Source organism: Eleginops maclovinus, chromosome 6, assembly GCF_036324505.1.
Source record: "Eleginops maclovinus isolate JMC-PN-2008 ecotype Puerto Natales chromosome 6, JC_Emac_rtc_rv5, whole genome shotgun sequence".
In the NCBI taxonomy this organism is placed as follows: Eukaryota; Metazoa; Chordata; class Actinopteri; order Perciformes; family Eleginopidae; genus Eleginops; species Eleginops maclovinus.
This window is the reverse complement of record NC_086354.1, coordinates 25937626-25960960: the sequence shown is the minus strand read 5'-3', so window position 1 is coordinate 25960960 and position 23335 is coordinate 25937626. Positions and strand designations below refer to the sequence as shown.

General features: G+C 47.1%; 3 protein-coding genes across 5 annotated transcripts in view; 2 read left to right on the top strand and 1 right to left on the bottom strand.

Annotated features, from left to right (window-relative positions):
* The window catches only part of ccr9a (chemokine (C-C motif) receptor 9a), a 2365-nt gene extending 332 nt beyond the window's left edge, over positions 1–2033 (top strand). For 2 of the 3 annotated variants that reach the window (XM_063886110.1, XM_063886112.1), the window contains exons 2-3: positions 361–439; positions 561–2033. In XM_063886110.1, coding sequence (XP_063742180.1) covers positions 401–439; positions 561–1604 — 1083 coding nt within the window. In that variant the 5' untranslated portion in view covers positions 361–400 and the 3' untranslated portion in view covers positions 1605–2033. Of the gene's footprint in view, positions 51–360; positions 440–560 lie in introns of all 3 variants that reach the window. The other variant, XM_063886111.1, reaches the window with a different exon arrangement.
* A 1156-nt stretch (positions 2034–3189) lies between these two features.
* Positions 3190–8058, top strand: bfsp2 (beaded filament structural protein 2, phakinin). The gene is given in 8 exon segments (XM_063886109.1): positions 3190–3272; positions 3274–3625; positions 4380–4462; positions 4557–4713; positions 5438–5599; positions 5875–6003; positions 6185–6414; positions 7758–8058. Coding segments are annotated over 8 exon segments (1251 nt in total). The 5' UTR covers positions 3190–3204; the 3' UTR covers positions 7828–8058.
* A 417-nt stretch (positions 8059–8475) lies between these two features.
* klhl18 (kelch-like family member 18) lies at positions 8476–22996 on the bottom strand. Its single transcript, XM_063884909.1, is given in 11 exon segments — positions 8476–9283; positions 9285–9443; positions 10152–10263; positions 10447–10551; positions 10653–10875; positions 11079–11215; positions 11303–11463; positions 11554–11752; positions 11873–12013; positions 12453–12583; positions 22823–22996. Coding segments are annotated over 11 exon segments (1725 nt in total). The 5' UTR covers positions 22952–22996; the 3' UTR covers positions 8476–9055.
* Between the last annotated feature and the right edge of the window lie 339 nt (positions 22997–23335).

Here is a 23335-nt window from a genome sequence, read left to right as displayed (position 1 = left end):
TTGTTAAGAAAGATGTACTTTTAGGCACCCATGGGGGAACGCACCCATGGGTAAACACACACACACACACACACACACACACACACACACACACACACACTCACAAATTGGGGGTTCAGGGCTTAAAGACTCCTCTAAGGTCCCAGAACACTCTGTGTCTGGTCTGATCAGGACTTGAACCGGCGACCCTTCAGTCCCTACAGACTGAGTCTGATGTACATCTGTACTGAGTTGAGTGAGTGTGTGTGTGTGTGTGTGTGTGTGTGTGTGTGTGTGTGTGTGTGTGTGTGTGTGTGTGTGTGTGTGTGTGTGTGTGTGATCTTTTTATCTGTTTGTTTGATACTTGTGTTTCCTGTGAAGGTAACTGAATGACATCGCCTTCAACAAAGAGTCCGATCACATGACCATGGCTGACATCATGACAGCGTTCACCTCCGAGGTACACAAGACACACACACACACACACACACACACACACACACACACACACACACACACACACACACACACAAACACACACACACACACACGAGTAAAGCTGTTCTGGTGGCCCTCCTCAGGCCCCGCCCTCGACCACTGACGAGGACTACGATGACAGCCACCTGCTCTGTGACCTGTCGGGGGTCCGGTCCTTCAGGAGTCGCTTCGAGCCCCCGCTCTTCTGGCTGATGGCACTGCTGGGCGGCACCGGGAACCTGGCGGTGGTCTGGATCTACTTGAACGTGCGTCGGCGGCTGAAGACCATGACGGACGTGTACCTGCTGAACCTGGCGCTGTCCGACCTGCTGTTCCTGGTCACGCTGCCGCTGTGGGCGACCGAGGCTGCGAGCGGCCGCTGGAGCTTCGGCCCCGTCCTCTGCAAGATAATCTCCGCCCTCTACAAGGTGAACCTGTTCAGCGGGATGCTGCTGCTCACGTGCATCAGCGTGGACCGCTACGTGGCCATCGTGCAGACCACCAGGGCGCAGAACTCGCAGGCAGAGCGCCGGCGCTGCACCCGGCTGGCGTGCTGGGCCGTGTGGTTGATCGCACTGCTGCTCGCCGTGCCCGAGCTGGTGTTTGCTACTGAGGACTCGGAGCAGCGCTGCAGGATGGTGTTCCCGCTACAGCTGGACAACCGCATCAAGGTGGTGGTTCTGGCGCTGCAGGTGAGTGTCGGGTTCTTCCTGCCCTTCTCCGTCATGGCCTTCTGCTACAGCTGCATCGCTGCCACGCTGCTCCGGACCCGCAGCTTCCAGAAGCACCGGGCCATGCGTGTCATCCTGGCCGTGGTGCTGGTGTTCGTGGTGTCGCAGCTGCCACACAACGCCGTTTTGGTGACGGAGGCGGTGCAAGCCTCCAACATGACCATGACGGACTGCGGTGCGCTACAGCGCTTCAAGACGGCGGAGCAGGTCCTGAAGTCTCTGGCCTACCTGCATGCCGGACTCAACCCCTTCCTCTACGCCTTTGTCGGCGAGCGCTTCCGCCGAGACCTGCAGCAGCTGCTGCGCTGCTGCAGCTGCTGCGCTAAGCCCACTGGGCCGCCAAGCAAGTCCTGCAGGAGTTCCACCCGGGCCTCCGTCATGTCCGACAGCGACACCTCGCAGGCGCTGTCGCTGTGAAAAACACACTTCCTGTTGAATTGGAATAAAGAACGTAGAATGCATCATCTCTGCTTCCAGGACTCTCCTGCCCTCGGTCATGTGATCGGTTATCGGCTGCTGATCTGGTCATGTGATCGGTTATCTGCTGCAGATCTGGTCATGTGATCGGTTATCTGCTGCTAATCTGGTCATGTGATCTGTGTGTTTGCCTCAGATGTTGACCGTGTTGCATCATCCTGTTTGAACAGGAAGTGCATCACAGAGAGGAAGTGAGCACGAGTCGGAGCATCTGACTTTGCTGCTGCATCCATGTGAAGGAACTCAATGATGCTAACAGATGCTAACTGATGTTTTCTGTAGTTTTGGGATGTTTTTAGGGTGTGTATGTAACCGTGTTGCGTCACACTGCTTTATACTTGGTAAAAAATAAAGTGTGTGTTCAGTGTGTAGAGTCTCAGCTTCCTCCTGATGAAACCATTATCTATGTTATAAACACATACTTTATACTTTATATATTGTACATATAATACCAATACATAATGTATTATAAAATATATATATTATATATAAATACAATATATATTATGTAGATATAAATTGTGTACATATATATACTTTATATAAAGTATAATAATTCTGATGTACTGAAGTACTTTATTTATCCCAAACTGGAAAATGTTTGCGTTGCAGCAGCAAAAAACTAAAAGCAAAACAAATACAAATAATAAGAACTAAAAAAAATAAAGGAAAAATAAAAATGAATGAAAAATGAAAATGAAATATACAAATGTACAAAAAGGCAATAATAACAGAGTGTAAATGTACCATGCTCAGTGTGAAGGAGTGCACGTTAAGTCCAGTTCAGAGAGAGGCTATGGAACAGAGAGCCCTGGGGAGTTACTGTACAGAGTTACTGCCGAGGGCAGGAAGGTTCTCCAGAACCTGTCCCTGTGACAGCGGAGCTGGAGTAGTCTGTTGGAGAAGGAGCTCCTTCCAGCTGCAGGTGGAGAGGGGGGGGTATCCATGATGGACAGCAGTCTGTTCAGAGTCCTCCTCTCCACCACAGCCTCAAAAGGGTCCAGTTTGGTGCCGATGACAGAGCCAGCTTTCCTGATCAGTTTATTGATTCTGCTGGTGTCACCAGTCACAGATAACACACATTTAAGAAGTGTTTTTATGATTGTTATCACTCAGATCTCTGGAGCACAGATTAAATCCAGCCTGTAGGAACAATCATTCACTGAAATCAGTCTGATGAACAACTTTCAAAACTATTCATTTATTCTTACGATAAATATTATATTATAACATATAAGATTAAATATACTTGAATGATCCTTAAATACAAAAAGTAAATTAATAAACAAACAGTAAATAAAAAACAACAACAAAAAGTCTGTGTGTGTGTGTGTGTGTGTGTGTGTGTGTGTGTGTGTGTGTGTGTGTGTGTGTGTGTGTGTGTGTGTGTGTGTGTGTGTGTGTGTGTGTGTGTGTGCTGATGCAGCAGGATGTTTCCACAGAGCGTCAGGACAATCATCAGGAACAAAAGGCGGCCATAATTCCAGAACGTCTCTCTCCCATAAATCCCGGCGGCCCGGGCTGGGGGGGGTTTTCCACCATGCCTCTGCCTCGACGCCGCTCATCTTTACTGGGAACCCCGGGCTGCGAGCGCCCTCCCACCTCCAGCGGACGCCCACCCCCCCCCCCCTGGAGGACGGATGGTCTCAGCCCCCCGCGGTGTCTTCGGTGCCCCCCCCCCTTGTCTGGGGGCCCGGGTGTCTCGGCGGGCGCTGGGTATCAGCAGCGTGTTCCTGCAGGGCCTGCGGAGCAGCGCTGCACCGGTGCTGCCGCGGGCCGGAGGGCCCTGTGGGGGGGCCAGTCTGAACGGATGCCTGATGGAGTACAGGGATAAGGTCCGGGCCCTTGAGGCCCTCAACATGCAGCTGGAGGACGGAATCCGCCTCGCTCTGGACCGCAAGGCCAGCAGCGCCGGAGCCTGGGGGGGGCTGAGGAGGGAGTGGGAGGACGTCTACAGACAGGTGAGGGGCGGGGTTCAAACCATGGATGTATTATAAGAAATGGATCCAGCTTTGGAGGCGGGGCCTCCTTCCAATGAGAGTGCTGACGCTCGAAAGCGCAACATCACAAATTACCCATCAGGCCTTGCTCTTATAGCAGAAGTGCCCTATCATAGAGCCCGGTTTGGTTTCCCTTAAGCCCCGCCTCATCTGTCATTTTATCATTTTAACACCTTAAAGATTTAAACTATTAAAGAGTTCATTCTGGGGGGTTGATTTCGTCTGAAACAATTGTCCGCTGATTTACAGACGTCTCCTTCCCAGTGTACGTCAATGGGGAAGGCCTTGTTGGGCCCAGTGACGTCCCGGACTGACAGGACTGACAGGAAGATGTAGTACCGCCGTTTGGTCATTAGAATATGTTCCTCAGTGTCCGTCGCTCTTCCTGGGGGCTTTCTTTCTGTCTGACCGTACTGTGAGTGTGGAGCAGCTACATGTTAGCTTAGCCTAGCTTAGCCTGATCCATAGCCTACATGTTGTGCGGAGAAAATGTTCCTGCTCCTTCCTTGATTTATTACCTCAGATTGTATAGAAGTCGATGAGGAAGTGTTCCTGCTCCTTTCATGATTTATCCCAATTATTCCCATTCAGAGTAAAAAAGGCGTTAAAGCAGCACTTGCTTTAAGGCGGGGCTACCTGTGATTGACAGGTCTGCTGTTGTTACTGTGTGAGCTGCAGCTTGTCATAGCTCTCTGATTTCCCATGTTGCTTGCAGGTCAGTGAAGCGATCCTGGACAACGCTCGGCTGATGCTGCAGACAGAGAACGTGCAGGCCAACGCTGAGGACTTTAAGGAGAGGTAACACACACTCTGACCCGGGTCACACAACCGCATGATCCACAGTAACATGTTCACACACAATCGAATGACCCACAGAAACGTGTTCCTGCAGGTTTGAGAGCGAGCAGCCGTTCAGAACCCTGGTCCAGGACGAGATCAGTTCTCTGCACAAAGTGATCCAGGAGGCCGGCCTCACCAGGGCGGAGCTTCAGGAGCAGATGGAGGGCATGAGGGCGGAACTACAGCACCTGGAGCAGGACCATGAGCAGGTTGGTTTTGCAGAACCCCAACAAGAACCAACACCAGAACCAGACCATAATCAGAACAACAAACAGAACCAGAACCTGTTAACCAAAACTAGACCCTGGTCAGAACCAGAAACAAAACCCTGTTCATTCAGAACCAAACCCTGTTCAGACCCATACCCTGTTCATTCAGAACCAGAACTAGGCCCTGTTGAGAACCAGAACCAGACTGTGTTCATTCAGAACCAGACCCTGTTCAGAACCAGAAACACACTGTGTTCAGAAAACATGTTTAACCAACATGTCAGTCCAGAATATTCGCACATCATTGTGAGTCAGTAATTACTAAACAGAAGATGGTCAGTCTTTTTTTCTCCCTGACTCTAAAACAGAGGTTCTGTCAATCAGAGGTTCTGTCAATCACAGCTACTTAAACCAAAGCTGACAGCGACATGAAACCAGAACACAACAGTCCACCATCATCTAGTCTGACCCTTCTGTCCTGAAGCTGTCCGGACTGCAGAACCTCCGGACTGCAGAACCTCTGGACTGTAGACCCTCCGGTAGAGAACCCACAGACCTCCTCCTCTCAATCTGATCCTTGGTGTACTGGTGGTCTTCAGAACTAATGAAGTCTGAAGTTCAATGAGCTCAGCATTGAGGGGAAACATCAGGCGTGTGTGAGCTCAGAGTGACCGCTGAAAACAGATCCACTGATCACACGTGTAGTGTTCACATGTTACCACAGGATGTCCGCAGTCTCTACGCTCAGATGTCGGGACATGAGCTGGACCAGCCCGACGCTCCTATCCAAACCAGTCTGGACCAGATCCTGACCCACATCCGGAGCCACTGGGAGAGGCTGACGGAGAGGAACCGGGCCGAGACCGACAGCTACCTGGATGGCAAGGTGAGGACCACCACGGTCAGTCAGGACAGAGAGAATAAAAAGACTAAAGAAAGTCTTTCAGTTTCTATGTTTTATCTATTTTATAGTTTCGTTCTTAATGTCTTTGTTTTATGGTATTCATTTATTTTGTCTTGTATTTTACTATCAGACCTCTTACCTCCTTGTGTCTCTGGAGTGGTGAGGCAGGGTCTGATAAAGTGCAGACGAATCTGTCCCAAATATGAGCATGTCTCCCTCTGCTGGACAACACTTCATTAGAGTGTGTGTGTGTGTAGGAGGCGCAGTGTGTGAGCAGCAGACTGAGTCCTGAGGAGCAGCAGGTGGAGGCTCTGAAGGCCGAGTGCAGCGACACCTGCTGTAAGATCCAGAACCTGCAGGCAGAGACCGAGTCCATCAGAGCACTGGTGAGACACACACACACACACACACACACACACACACACACACACACACACACACACACACACACACACACACACACACACACACACACACACACACACACACACACACACACACACACACACACACACACACACACACACACACACACACACACTCACAAACACTCTCCTCCCCTTGTAGAGGCGTGGTCTGCAGAGCTCCCTGTCGGACTCACAGCACTGGCAGCAGGTGGAGCAGCAGAACAGGGTCTCTGTGGTTCTGCAGCTGCAGGCGGAGCTGAGCGACCTGCAGGAGGAAATCCAGCAGCAGCGCCGCGACTATGACACGTTGCTAAGCAACAAGCAGCGCCTGGAGAGGGAGGTCGGACTGTACCATGGCGTACTGGACGGGGAGGAGAGCCGCTTCACACCGTGAGAAAAAACCTTATCAGTCCAAACATGACCTCAGCAGAAACTTAATCAGTCAGAACATGAGTCAGCAGAAACGTAATCAGTCTAACCATGAGTCAGCAGAAACCTTATCAGTCAGAACATGAGTCAGCAGAAACCGTATCAGTCTAACCATGAGTCAGCAGAAACCTTATCAGTCAGAACATGACCTCAGCAGAAACTTAATCAGTCAGAACATGAGTCAGCAGAAACGTAATCAGTCTAACCATGAGTCAGCAGAAACCTTATCAGTCAGAACATGAGTCAGCAGAAACCTTATCAGTCAGAACATGAGTCAGCAGAAACCTTATCAGTCAGAACATGAGTCAGCAGAAACCTTATCAGTCAGAACATGAGTCAGCAGAAAACTTATCAGTCAGAACATGAGTCAGCAGAAACCGTATCAGTCTAACCATGAGTCAGCAGAAACCTTATCAGTCAGAACATGAGTCAGCAGAAACCTTATCAGTCAGAACATGAGTCAGCAGAAACCGTATCAGTCAGAACATGAGTCAGCAGAAACCGTATCAGTCAGAACATGAGTCAGCAGAAACCGTATCAGTCGGAACATGAGTCAGCAGAAACCTTATCAGTCAGAACATGAGTCAGCAGAAACTCTTCAAATGATAAACCGAGGAACGCTGTGTAGTTAGGACTCATTAATAAGTAGCAACTCAATATCAATCTTTAAAGGGGCCATAGAATGTGAAACTGTATTCACCTTGGCACATACTGTGAACCTCAACCACCATTGTTTCCACCTTCACGTGCAAACCATGAATATGCATATCAGTATGGTAAAACAGGTGAATTACCACACTCCCTGTGTGTGACGTCACAAACTGTAGTCCAGCCCCAACATGTGCATACACCAGCTGCTGGAAACACTAACGCTAACACTCACCACTCCGTAACGCTGCTCTCCAATCTCCGACCGACTGGCTGTTCTTCAGATCATCGGTTTCCTCCTCCGATAAAGGCTCAGACTGTGAGGTTGATGCCAACAGCCTCCATGGTTCATCTCTCACAGTCTCGCGAACTTCACTTACTTCTGTGGGCTCTGAGGGAGCCATGGATTGATCCTTGTAAACCAGCCAATCAGAGCAGAGCTCGTCATCATTATTTAAATTAGCCCCAAATACGGCAATGCAGCTCCTTCCATTCTGGGACCAAATCACAGGGTTAGAAATGGGCCTGTGAAATCGCATCTTTGGATCAACTAAAGTTAAATACCTTCTTTGTAGACGTCATAGAACCATTTAAATACCAGAGATCCGTTCTATGGCCCGTATAAGACATGCTAAGAACAGAATGATCCCCTGCAGGGTTCCAGGTCTGCACTTATTGCCTGAGGGAGACTCCAGGACCGACTCTGCAGGACCTCCAGGACCCTGATCCAGAGGACAAGGACACCTGAACCCACTGTTAAACCCAAAGGATTGTGGGAAACGGAGTTGACCTTTGACCTTTTCAGTGATGCTGAATCATATATATCTCTATATGTAATAATAATATTGTTATTGAGGGTTTCTGATGAATAAACTGCTTTCGCTGATATTAAAGAAACGTTAAAGATATCATCCTGCCGACTGAACAATAAAATGGAACCTTATTAATCATTCACAACGCTGTGTTTCTTACCCTGGAGTCTGCATGTGAAACTTATATTAGATATTATAATAATAACATTTACTGCTGCTGTGTTTCTGTGAAGAGCCTCACTCAATACCGACCAATTATAATAGGTAGGGTCTGTTAGAGGTCAGAACATGATGGTGCAAATCCAAGAGCTGAAAATTAGCAATAGCTATAAACTCTCTGTGCAGCACATCAGTTTTCATGCTTTGTATTTGAACTATGTTAAATTGCATCGTCCCTATCAAATAAAACAAATAATTCAATAATAAAAAGAATGAACATTAATGAAATAAGTTCTTGATAACACAATAGCTCGTGATGACGTTCAGGCGTCTCATTAAGACGCTTGTTAGCACCTCCCTTTCTAAATCCACCAGTGGGGAATTTACTGAACGAAACGTGAGAATCTCTTCAGCTTCTGTGAACCACAGACCTTTATTCAAGGAACCAAAAACACATCCAGAGAACCATTGACCTCCAGACCAGGACTCATAGTGCTGAGTCATGTCCGGGTCAGGACTGTTAGTATGTTAGCATGAGTTTCTCCATGTTCAAATAAAAGTAGCAGTCATATGAACTGGGGGGGGGGGTTAATGACATCACTCTGGCCTCTGAATCACTGGGGGGGGACAATATTTTGCCTCTATACAGTGAGCGGTGGTTTGGGGTTCAGTGTTTGGTTTGGAGTTGTTCCAGTCTCCAGACGTATGTCTGTCTACTTCCTGTTCATGCAGCTGCGCTTCCTGTCAGCTGATCAGTGACCTGGGATCAGAACTCCCTGATCTGGTTTGGGACAGGAAGTGACCCCATGTTGCATCATCAAGTATAAATCAACATTAACGTGAATCAGTCCCATGCTAGCGTTAGGCTCCGAGGCTTGCTCAACAGTCATTACCCATAATGCTGTGGGCCGGCGTCAGTGTGCAGGTCTGCGCCGGCCGTCGTACCGATGGATCTCATTGGGCGCCGCCCTCAGTGGGAGGGGTTAGGCGGGCTGCAGTGGCACGCAGCCCACCCCCACTCCCCCTTCGTGAGACACCATGGGGGCCATGAAGGTCCAGCGCTGCGAGTCTGGGATGTAGACCTCCACAGAGCATAGGTTGGACTGCCCGTCATACCCCCCCACTGCGTACAGGCGCCCAGCAGTGGACACCAGAGACACCCTGCTCCGCCGCGTGTTCATGGCCACCAGGGGGCTCCACTGCCCCCCCCCGCGAGTCGAACACCTCCGCCCCGCTAAGGAAGCCCGAGCCGTCGTACCCCCCGGCCACGAACATCAGGCTGCCCAGCGCCGCCGCGCCGTGGCGGCAACGCTTATTCAACATGGCCGCGGCCGGGTGCCAGCGGTCTGTGTGGTGGTTGTAGTACTCCACCTGCATACATGTTATTACACATGTTATTACACATGTTATTACACACGATATTACACATGTTATTACACATGTTATTACACACGATATTACACATGTTATTACACATGTTATTACACACGATATTACACATGTTATTACACACGATATTACACATGTTATTACACATGTTATTACACATGTTATTACACACGATATTACACACGATATTACACATGTTATTACACACGATATTACACATGTTATTACACATGTTATTACACATGTTATTACACATGATATTACACATGTTATTACACATGTTATTACACATGTTATTACACATGATATTACACATGTTATTACACATGTTATTACACATGATATTACACATGTTATTACACATGTTATTACACATGTTATTACACACGATATTACACATGTTATTACACATGTTATTACACATGTTATTACACATGTTATTACACATGTTATTACACATGTTATTACACACGATATTACACACGATATTACACATGTTATTACACACGATATTACACATGTTATTACACACGATATTACACATGTTATTACACATGTTATTACACACGATATTACACACGATATTACACATGATATTACACATGATATTACACATGATATTACACATGATATTACACATGATATTACATGTGTGTGTGTGTGTGTGTGTCACAGAAAGGAGAGACTGACCGTGTTGAAGATCTGCAGACCGTCATGGCCACCAGACACGAAGATGCGTCCGTCAAACACCGTGACACCCGCAGCGCTGCGACTCGCACTCATCCCCGCAACCAGGGTCCACCTGCAGGACCCCAGCTCTTTATATTACTTATTATAGAAACGTTATTATACAGCATGTATATTCAACAATCATAATTAAGTGTATATGGATCAGAAACATTTAAAGCGTATTTATATACATCATCTATATTGAAACTTTTAAACTACAGTATTCATGCTGTACTGCTTTAATATGCTGACTCACCGATCGGTCTCCGGGCTGTACCGCTCCACAGAGTTCAGAGACGACTTCCCGTCATAGCCGCCGCACACATAGATCATCCCATCAACCACCACCGTCCCCATCGCACTGAGGAACACACAATGATCAGGATTCATAACGCTGACTCATGTCAGGACACATAATGCTGAGTCATCTCAGGACTCGTAATGTTGACTCTGTTTACAGACCTGCGCTGGCTGTTCATGCTCGACACGCGTGTCCAGCTGTCCGTCTCCGGATTGTAAACCTCCACTGTGCTGAGCCGTGATTGGCCGTCGTATCCACCAATGGCGTACAGCAGCCCGTTGACGACTGCCACGCCCACTCTGCTGCGAGCCGTTCTCATTGGCTGACAGCGCTCCCAGAAGTTCCCGATTGGATCAAACACCTCAACCACGTTTAAGGAGTCACCTGCAGAGAGAAACCTGTCAGCTGAGGACCAATCAGAGACCGGCAGTGACATCAGACCACCTGCTAGCTGAGGACCAATTAGAGACCGGCAGTGACATCAGACCACCTGTTAGCTGAGGACCAATCAGAGACCGGCAGTGACATCAGACCACCTGTTAGCTGAGGACCAATCAGAGACTTGCAGTGACATCAGGTACAGGTACCTGAGCTGTTGAGCCCCCCTACAGCATAGATGAGTCCTGTGATGGAGGTGCAGCACCTGGGTCTGGTCTTGAAGGCAGGCAGGTGAGGACGACGCTCCGGCATTAGGTGGAAGTCTTTGGCTTCATCAACCAGATCCCTGACAGGAACCAGGAAACAGGAAGCAGTCAGGAGCGTCCCCTTTAAGTCATTCAGCTGTGTTTTCTCCACAGGTGTTTCTTCTCACCTGCACTTATGGCAGCAGCGAACCAGCTCATCCTGCTGGACCCGGTCCGACAGGAACTGAGGCCGGCAGAGAGGAAGCCTGATCTTAGAGAGCAGCTCTGGCAGCAGGGAATCCCTCAAGTCCCTGTTCTGGTGCACCCAGGCCAGCACCGCCTCAAACACCTGCACAGGTAACACACACTGTAACAGCTACACAGGTACCCCCCCCCCCCCCACCTGCACCTGTGCCCTGCACCTGCCCCCTCCCCTCACCTGCTCCTCGGCCCTGACGTGCAGCTCGTCGCAGCTCACCAGCTCCAGCAGCTCCTCCGGCTTCAGGCTCAGGAACTCTTCGGACTCGCAAACCTGCAGGAAGTTCTGGAACAGGAAGCTGCTGGCCGCGTCGTACAGAGCTGTGCACATCATGGTCTCCGCAAACTGACGCACCCCCAGACAGTTCTTAGGGTGCAACCTGCACACAGGGGGGGTCAGTGTGTGTGTGTGTGTGTGTGTGTGTGTGTGTGTGTGTGTGTGTGTGTGTGTGTGTGTGTGTGTGTGTGTGTGTGTGTGTGTGTGTGTGTGTGTGTATTACCTGTCCTGCAGGTAGCAGCAGCAGGCCTCCTTGACGCTCTGTAGCTGCAGGAAGCTGGCCCCCACCAGGAGGCTCTGCACGTTCTGCTGGTCGATGGCAACATGGCCGCTGTACGCAAAGTTCACCAGAGCCTCCAGAGCACTGAGTGGGACCAGAACCAGAGTCAGCACCAGCACCAGAACCAGAACCAGAGTCAGGACCAGAACCAGACTCAGGATCAGAACCAGAGTCAGGATCAGAGTCAGGACCAGAACCACAGTCAGGACCAGAACCACAGTCAGGATCAGAACCAGAGCCAGGATCAGAATCAGAGTCAGGACCAGAATCAGGACCCGAGTCAGGATCAGAACCAGAGTCAGAACCAGAGTCAGGACCAGAGTCAGGATCAGAACCAGAGTCAGAACCAGAGTCAGGACCAGAGTCAGGATCAGAACCAGAGTCAGAACCAGAGTCAGGACCAGAGTCAGATTACTGTTATTACTGCCGTGTTTAAACAGGAACCTGCTCTGGTGTCTGCAGGTGCAAACAAACATGAGGACATACCATAATACTACATACACATGTTGTTCAGTATCAGTACCTGGGGTCCATGCCCTGCATCAGGATCTCGTCCTGTTTGCACTCCATCATGTCGTTGGTGAACATGGCGTGGAAATATGGGATGGAGGCGGCCAGAACGATCCGGTGAGCGCTGAACTTATGCCCCCCCGCCTGCAGTGCAACAACAAATATCAATACACAACAACACACATCAATACACAACAACACATCAATACACAACAACACATCAATACACAACAACACATCAATACACAACAACACACATCAATACACAACAACACATCAATACACAACAACACACATCAATACACAACACACATCAATACACAACACACATCAATACACAACAACACATCAATACACAACAACACATCAATACACAACACACATCAATACACAACACACATCAATACACAACAACAATATCAATACACAACACACATCAATACACAACAACAAATATCAATACACAACACACATCAATACACAACAACAAATATCAATACACAACAACACACATCAATACACAACAACACATCAATACACAACAACACATCAATACACAACAACACACATCAATACACAACAACAAATATCAATACACAACAACACACATCAATACACAACAACACATCAATACACAACAACAACATCAATACACAACAACACACATCAATACACAACAACAAATCAATACACAACAACACATCAATACACAACAACACACATCAATACACAACAACACACATCAATACACAACACACAACACACATCAATACACAACAACAAATATCAACACAACAACACATCAATACACAACAACACACATCAATACACAACAACACATCAATACACAACACATCAATACACAACACACATCAATACACAACAACAAATATCAATACACAACAACACTATCAATACACAACACACATCAATACACAACAACACATCAATACACAACACACATCAATACACAACACACCATCAATACACAACAACAACATCAATACACAACAACACATCAATACACAACAACACATCAATACACAACAACAAATATCAATACACAACACCACACCATCAATACCACAACACAAACACATCAATACACAACAACCACATCAATACACACCCACAACAACACATCAATACACACTTCAACACAAACTCAATCACTACACAACACATCAATACACAAACACACATCATACACACCAACACCATCAATACACACACCACACACAATACACAACAACACACATCAATACCACACATCAAACACACACAATCAATACACAACAACACATCATCAATACACAACACACATCATACACACAACACACTTCCACACCACACCACTACACACACCCACATACACAACAACACACATCAATACACAACACACACATCAATACACAACAACACATCAATACACAACAACACATCAATACACAACAACACAATCAATACACACACAACACACATCAATACACAACACACATCAATACACACAACACACATCAATACACACCACACATCAATACACAACACATCAATACACAACAACACACATCAATACACAACACACATCAATACACAACACATCAATACACACACACACATCAATATCACTACACACACACATTCAATACACAACACATCAATACACAACAACACACATCAATACACAACACACACATCAATACACAACAACAAACATCAATACAACAACACACATCAATACACAACAACACATATCAATACACAACAACACACAACAACACATCAACAACACACATCAATACACAACAACACACATCAATACACAACAACACACATCAATACACAACAACACACTATCAATACACAACAACACATCAATACACAACAACACACTCAATACACAACAACACACATCAATACACAAACAACACACATCAATACACAACAACACACATCAATACACACAACACACATCATAACACACACACAACATCAATACACAACAACACACATCAATACACAACAACACATCAATACACAACAACACACATCAATACACAACAACACACATCAATACACAACAACACATCAATACACAACAAACATCAATACACAACACAACAAACACACATACACAACAACACACATCAATACACACAACACACATCAATACACAACAACACACATCAATACACAACACACATCAATACACAACAACACATCAATACACACACAACAACACATCAATACACAACAACACACATCAATACACAACAACACATCAATACACAACAACACACATCAATACAAACAACACACATCAATACACAACAACACACATCAATACACAACAACACATCAATACACAACAACACACATCAATACACAACAACACACATCAATACACAACAACACATATCAATACACAACAGCACAACAAACACACATCAATACACAACAACACATCATACACAACAACACATCAATACACAACACACATCAATACACAACAACACATCAATACACAACAACCACACAATACACAACAACACACATCAATACACAACACACACATCAATACACAACACACATCATACACAACAACACATCAATACACAACAACACACATCAATACACAACAACACACATCAATACACAACAACACATCAATACACAACACACATCAATACACATCAGGGGTGTAACGGTATACGTATTCGTACCGAACATATTCGGCGGGCCCTTCGGTTCGGTACACGTGTAAACCGAATGAAATAACGTTGAACGTAAAAAATTGAGCATGTGAAAAACCGTTGGAAGTAATCTCAGGTGCTGCGTTCTTTCGCTGCGTTCAAAGTCATAGAGCAACCAAGTAATTTAATCGGACGGTGGCCTTCTATGAGAGCTGGTCAGGGGTGTGTTTTGCACACAGGGTGTGTGTGAAGCGTCTAGTGCAGTAGTGTAGAGGTGCTTGTAGTTACTGCATGCTACATCTGCTTGCTGCTTTCTGCTTTCAGCTACCGCCGCTGGCTAGCCTCCTTATGGTGAAAAGAGGAGCTGGTGCGCAAGTCTCCTCTGCCAGTACATAGCCTCTCCATCACCAAGAGTTCTGCAGTGCCTTCTCGTGGCAACACATGGTAACTGGGTACCTCGAAGTCCCAGGCTAAACTGCAGGGGATCTCGGAGCAGCAGTGGGCCCCTGAGATGCGGTGTGCAGGCCCACCATACGATGGACACGCCCTGGCACCCATCAACCACAGCCTCAGCTAAGGGCAAATAGCCACACTGCCTTGTGGGTTAGCCTCTTGAGGCAAGGCTAAGGGAGCAAACCCCAACAGAAAAGCAATGTGCTGGCGGTGCGCATTAGGCGGGCCTAAACAGAGCTTGGTCTCAGCAGCCTCCTGCAGCCAGGATGGGGAGCTGGTTGTCCTGGGCTTCCCCATACCAACAGACCTACCTCATCATGGTGAAGATAGTGCTTCTGGGGATAGCGCACCTCCTACTTTAAACATTTCTTTGCGCAGGTATCCACCTCTGACCACGGTGAATATTGCCTGGACCTCCTCCTGGTTGAAGTCTGGCGGCGTTGGGGCGGTGGCGACGGGAGCAGGATTGAATAGTCTGGGAGCTCTTATTCAGAGCCCTGCACGTCAGCGGCACAGGGTATTGGTCGCTAGCAGCTGGGGCTGAGTGGCAGCTGTTCTCGGCAGACCCCTGTGTGACTGAGCAGCCCCTTTTTAGGGACCGCACTGCTCACCTCAAGTGAGGAAAGGCCTAATAAAGGTGGCCTAAAAAATCCCCACTCAACTCAAGCCTGGACAGGCTACCGCTCCTGTTGTGTCATTCCACCTCTGCGGTCAAAACAGAAAAAGAAAAAACAGAAAAAACAAGTCCAACCTTAAACTGGTAACATGGAACATAAAAACCCTCCTGGACTCCAATGGCAGCTCTGAAAACCCCATAAAAGGACAGCCCTGGTAGCGGCAGAGCTGAGCCGGTATAACATCGATATTGCTGCCCTGAGCGAAACCAGGCCCCTTGATGAAGGGTCTCTAACAGAGGAGCGCATGGGCTACACCTTCTACTGGAAAGGCTATCCCGCAGGTGGACAACATTTGCATGGTGTGGGACTGGCCATTAAGAACACAATACTGCCAAGACTCATTGAAATGCCTGTGGGCATCAGTGAAAGACTGATGACCCTCCGTATTCCTCTGGTGAAGAACCGCTATGCCACACTTCTTAGTGTGTATGCTCCAACCTCACCATCTGACAGTGAGATGAAAGACTCCTTTTACCAAGCATTGGATGAGGCTCTCTGCCGGATCCCCAAGAACGACAAGATCCTCCTTCTTGGGGACTTCAATGCTCATGTTGGGCAAAACAGTGGGATGTGGAAAGGAGTATTTGGCAAGCATGGGATTGGTCAGGCCAACTCAAATGGCATGAGGCTACTTACCCTTGGCTCAGAGCACAACCTGACCATAACCAACACCATCTTCCAGTAAAAGACCAAATATAAAACATCATGGATGCACACACGTTCCAAATATTGGCACCTGATTGATTATGCCATCGTGAGACGCTGCGACATCAGTGACGTTCTCATAACCCGAGCCATGAGAGGTGCAGAATGCTGGACAGATCACCTCATGATCATGACCAAGGTCCTCATACAAGTGCGTCCCCCCCATGCGAAAAAGTGGAATCAATAGGAGGCGCCTAGACTGTGCCCGCTTGGAAGACACCACTGCTAGGAATGAGTTTCGTTGCTCCCTGGCAGAGAAACTAGGGGTGCTAGAACTCCTCCTGAGTGGTGAGACTGCCACAGAACAACAATGGACCTCTATTACCGAAGCCCTTGATGAAGCAGCAGCCCAAACAATTGGCTATAAGAGCAAGAACCATCAAGACTGGTTTGATAACAACTCAGACTCCATCCATAACCTGCTAACCCACATGCACAAAGCACATCAAAAAACCCTAAGAAACTCCTCATCCAGCACCGCCAGACAGAAATGGCAGAAAGCCCGAGGGGAAGTGCAAAGAACTCTGCGGACCATGCAGAACACTGGTGGATGGAGAAGGCCAATGAAATTCAGGCATTCGCTGATAGAAATGATACGCACAATTTTTACAATGCAGTCAAATCTATCTACAGCAGGGGTGGCCAACCCGCGGCTCTCGAGCCGCATGCGGCTCTTTGCCCAGTCTCATGCGGCTCCTCAGTTCATATGGAATTTTAATTGTGTGGTTTTTTTGCGCATATGTATCCAAGTTCAAAAAGGGTTAACAACACACAAGTTCCAGGCCTATCGTTACAGAGAGTTTTCGACACAGAAGTGCTTTAGCCAATCAGAATGCAGATCCTGCAGTACAGGGGGCGGGTTCTACTGCACTCCGGATGTGACAGGGAAGGGAGAGATCTGCTTCTGAAAATAAACTCAGATAAAACCGTAATAACTCAACACAAAGCTGTCAGATCAAAACGGTAACACTTTGCAGTTGTAGATGTGTGTGAGAGGGCCTGTTCACGGAAAGCTGGCCACCGACACAGAAGGACTCCTGAGTTGCTGAATCGCGATAACGACATAAGAGAAAGTGCATCTCTGTCAGCAGAGCTTCTGCCAGTCACAGGGTAAACGTTGAGATAGCTATCATGAGAGGATAATTAACTCAAACACACTTCATTTATTTTTAAATAACTGTCATGAGGCAGTATTTGAACCAACCTTAGTCATGGGTTTGTTTGAAATATTGTAAGATCTGTAAAGGAGTGTTCAACGCAATGAATGCCAACTTAGTTCAGAGAAGCAACATGCAGTAATATAACAGTAGTTTTCACATGATGAAGTGAGAGTGTGTGTGAGGCAGTGCACACACTCTTAATGGCTGACAATAACTGGCCTCTGGTCAGAATACTTTGTCAATATCATGGTGTGTGACATTTACAAGAGGTCTGGCTGAGCAGAGGTATGTGTGTCTGTCTGTGTGACAGTGTGTGTCTCTATTGGAGTGTGTGTCTTTGAGTGTGTGTGTCTGTGTGTCAATTATTATACATTTTTAGATTTTCATTTTCTATGTGTGAGAGACAGAGAGGGGCACAGAGGAAGAGAGTGAGGGAGCACACCAGTGGCGTAGCTATGCCTATCTTAGGTGAACTTCAGCCCACCTAAAAAATAAATCCCACCCAAATGAACATTTTGAAATTGAAAAGAAAAATGTATATATTTTTATGTCTCACATTAGTGTTGAGGGTTGTGCCCCCTCCCCTTACCAAGACCACACAGTTCTGTTGTGTAGCCTCTTCATGTTGCTCTCAAAGTGCACCAGAAGCATGCCCCCGGACCCCCCTAAAGGATGTGAAGTCCACCCCACTCAAACTTCGAAACTAGCTATGCCCCTGGAGCACACAGAAAGGGTGAGAGCAAAAGAGAAACGGCACGAGAGAAGTGGGGGGACATGCATCCACGATGTGTGTATGATGTGGCTCTTTGCAGTAACACAGTCAAATAATTGTCTCTTCGTCTCTGACTGGTTGGACACCCCTGATCTACAGCCTAACAAGTCACAGCAACACTCCCCAGAAAACAATGGATGGGCTCAAAGTCCTGAAAGATCAGACCAGCATCCTGGAGAGGTGGGCTGAACATTTGAACACCTTACTAAATCAGGACTCCGATGTAGACTACACTATCATGCGTGAACTGCCTGGATTTCCCTTTATTAACAACCTTAGCCAACCTCCAACCTTCCTGGAGGTCCTGTCAGCCATCCGCTCCTTGAAGAACAACAAGTCACCTGCTTCTGACAATATCCCATCAGAACTACTGAAACAGGGAGGATACCTCTGCACAAGATCATTACCCCATTACATCACCAAAGTTTGGGCTGATGAAAACATCCCACAGTGATGGAAAGATGCCAGCATTGTCACAATATATAAAAACAAAGGTGATAGAGCCATCTGTGGAAACCATAGGGGCATAGCACTTCTTGCTGTGGCAGGCAAGGTCCTGGCCAAGGTGATGCTCCACAGGCTGATCAGTAACATCACAGAGTCAATGCTACCTTAGTCACAGTGCAGGTTTAAAAAGAGCAGGAGTACGGTCGACATGGTCTTTACAGCCCGGCAACTTCAGGAAAAGTGCAGCGAGCAACATAAAGACCGGTTTATGGCTTTTGTCGACCTCTCCAAAGCCTTTGACACTGTGCAGAGAGATCTCTTGTGGGGCGTCCTCCTCCGGATTGGCTGCCCCATGAAGTTTGCCAACATCCTGCGTCAGTTTCATGATGGAATGACTGCTAGGGTGAAAATAGGAGGTCAAGAGTCTAGCCCTTTCTCAGTGCGTACAGGGGTAAGGCAAGGGTGTGTACTGGCACCAGCACTTTTTAACATCTTCCTCTTATGTGTCACTCAGCTTCTCAACAAGGAGATTGAAGACAACAGTGGGGTGGAGATTGTGTAGACTAGATGGCAACCTCTTCAACATCAGGAGGTTGCAGGCAACCACCAAACTAAACAAATTGAGAATACTTGAGCTGCAGTATATGGATGACTGCGCTCATGTAGCTCACTCTCCACAAGACCCCCAGTATGTCCTAGATGCAGCAGTGAGGGCATACAGCAGGATGGGGCTGACCATCAACACTGCCAAAACAGAGGAAGTCTACCAGTGGAGTGCCAACTTTCCACCCACACCACCTGTCGTCATTGTCGACGATAAACAGCTGTCTGTAGTACCATCTTTCAGATACCTGAGGAACACTATCGACAATGAAGTCCAAATCCGGATCAAACAAGCATCAGCTGCTTTTGGGAGACTCAGGCGCTGGGTCTTTCAGAACAAGAACCTTCATCTCCAAACTAAAAGTGCTGTGTATCAGGCAGTCTGCATCACCACCCTCCTCTACAGCTGTGAAGTCTTGGTAACCTACAGCCATCATGTCAAGTCCCTGGAGCAGTTCCACATCCGCTGTCTTCAGCGCATCCTGGGGATCACTTGGCGTGACCGTGTGCCTCACACTGAAATCCTGAGAAGAACAGGCTGCAGGAGTATTGAGGCCACAATTACTCAGCACCAACTGCGCTGGCTGGGGCATGTCATCAGAATGACCTACAATAGTCTGCCCCGCAGAGTCCTATATGGCCAGTTACACCATGGCCAGTCCTCTGCGGGAGGACAGAAGAAGAGATTCAAAGACCAACTGAAATCAGCACTTAAGAGGTGCAAAATTAAACCTGGGGACCTGGAAAACATGGCTGCTGACTGCAACACCTGGCGGCAGCTGTGTCTTGATGGGACCCAAACACTGGAGGAGGAAAGGACAGCCAGGAGACAACAAACAAGGCTCAGGAGAAATACACCTACGATGCCCAGCAACACTAATACCATGTATACATGCCCAACTTGCAATAAAACCTGTTGATCCAGGAAAGGACTTCTCAGCCATAAAAAAAACTCACCGTTAAAGTCACAGGTGGACGTCATCATCGGACGCGATGGACAACCACAAGCAAGCAAGCAAGTTCAGGGGTGCGTTCAGGGGTGCGTTCAGGGGTGCATTGGAATTTAGTCAGTTGTTTGCGGAACAGTTGATATGGCGACCGCAGTTCAAGTTGAGCTTGAAAATCCTCCAGCATCATTTAAGTCAGGGCTCACAGACATTCTGCAGCCCCGTGCACACACATCTACCGGGGTAGTGGAGTAAAAGTACAGCATTTACCTCTGAATTGTAGTGGAGTAGAAATACAAAGCAGAAAAACCTCAAAAACACAAGTAAGTACAAGTATCTCAAAATTGTACTTCAGTAAAGTACTGTAGTAAATGTACTTAGTGACTTACTGCAGGTATGATATGTGTGCTAGCAGCCCAGAATCCACGATATATATTAAATAAAGCAGTTTTATTTTAATCTTTTTATTCATTTTATTCTGTTTCCAAAAAACAAAAATAAAAATACCATCATTTCACAGTTCATGTTCTATCCATACTCACATGCAGAAGTATAGTTGGATCTTTGTGTTGTTATAATTAGCAGAGAAAATGTAATGTTTGTACAACTACATACAATTAATCCTACCAATCTAGGTCAGAACCGGGTTCGGGGGGGGCTTGAAAATATCACCATTACCCAAGGGGGGCCTGACAGTATAAGTTTGAGGACCACTGCCCTAGCGAGAGGCTGTTCTCCACAGCAGGAGACATTGTTAGTAGGGATGCACCGATACATCGGTGAGACATCGGCATCGACCTGTTAGCCTTATTTACCACCATTGGCACATCGGTAAGGTGTCATCACCGATGGCAGTCGCCAATGTTTATGTTTTGCTACATGACCGGGAGAAGTTACGTTAGCGTCGTTGTTTTTAAATCGGACCAAATCTGAAGTCAGGGCATCATTTTGAAGGATTAGAACCGTGACTGTAGTATCTGTTGTGATCATTGTTTCTGCTGTACCGAAAACACACCGAACCGTGACCTAAAAACCGAGGTACTACCGAACCGAAATGTTTGTGAACCGTACACCCCTAATACACAACAACACACAAACAACACATGTCAATACACAACAACACACAAACACCACATGTCAATACACAACAACACACAAACAACACATGTCAATACCCAACAACACACAAACACCACATGTCAATACACAACAACACACAAACACCACATGTCAATACCCAACAACACACAAACACCACATGTCAATACACAACAACACACAAACACCACATGTCAATACACAACAACACACAAACACCACATGTCAATACACAACAACACACAAACACCACATGTCAATACACATCAACATATGTCAATACACACAGAGTTGTGAGTACTTGTACTGCAGCAGAGTATCGGTACAGTGAGTTGTGAGTACTTGTGCAGCAGCAGAGTATCGGTACACAGAGTTGTGAGTACTTGTACTGCAGCAGAGTATCGGTACACAGAGTTGTGAGTACTTGTGCAGCAGCAGAGTATCGGTACACAGAGTTGTGAGTACTTGTGCAGCAGCAGAGTATCGGTACAGTGATGCGAGTACTTGTACAGCAGCCGAGGTGAGTACTTGTACTGCAGCCAAGTACCAGTACACACTGAGTACCAGTACACACTGAACACCTGACAGGTTAGCTTCAGGTAAGATCCAGATCTACAGGTGATCAGTGTATCTGGTATCCCTCCGCAGCAGCAGCAGCAACTCAGACAGGAAGTACAGCCTCTCTGTTGCCATGACAACTTGAGGTCAGCAGGTTAGCTCAGTGATGCTAACAAAAGCTAACAGCAATAACGCTCCTGTTAGCATGTTGTTAGCCTCGTTAGCATGTAGCTTCCGGCTAACCTCAGCCCTTAGCGCCGTCGGTCTTACCTTGAGCGTGACGTCACACAGTTTCCCCTGACGTCGCACCTCCTCCATGACGACATAACCTCGCGTGGGCAGGTCGCTGACTGAAAAGTGAACCAAGTCCTCGAGCTCCTCGCACGAGACGTCTCCCATCGTCAGAGCAGCACGAGCCCCGCGAACTGCCGTACTCCAGACCAGTTCCGGCCTTCAAAGTAAGAGTCTGCTGTCAAACTGGTTGATAAAGCTTTGAGGCGTGGCCTTCAAAATAAAAGCTCACCCCCACGATCACGCTCTAGAGTCTAGAAACACATTTTATAATATCTCTATTTTTATAAGGTTAGATATCATTTACAGATCAGTTTTGAGTGTCGTAATAACTCTATGTATTCATGTATTCTGTAGAATAGTTTGAATCATTATAGCAGGGGTGCCCGACCTTTTTTGAACCAAGATCTACTTTTAAAGTTAATAGTGTGTCGAGATCTACCAAGCCATATCGAAAGCCATAGTGTAGCCACAATGAATTGTGCAGCTATA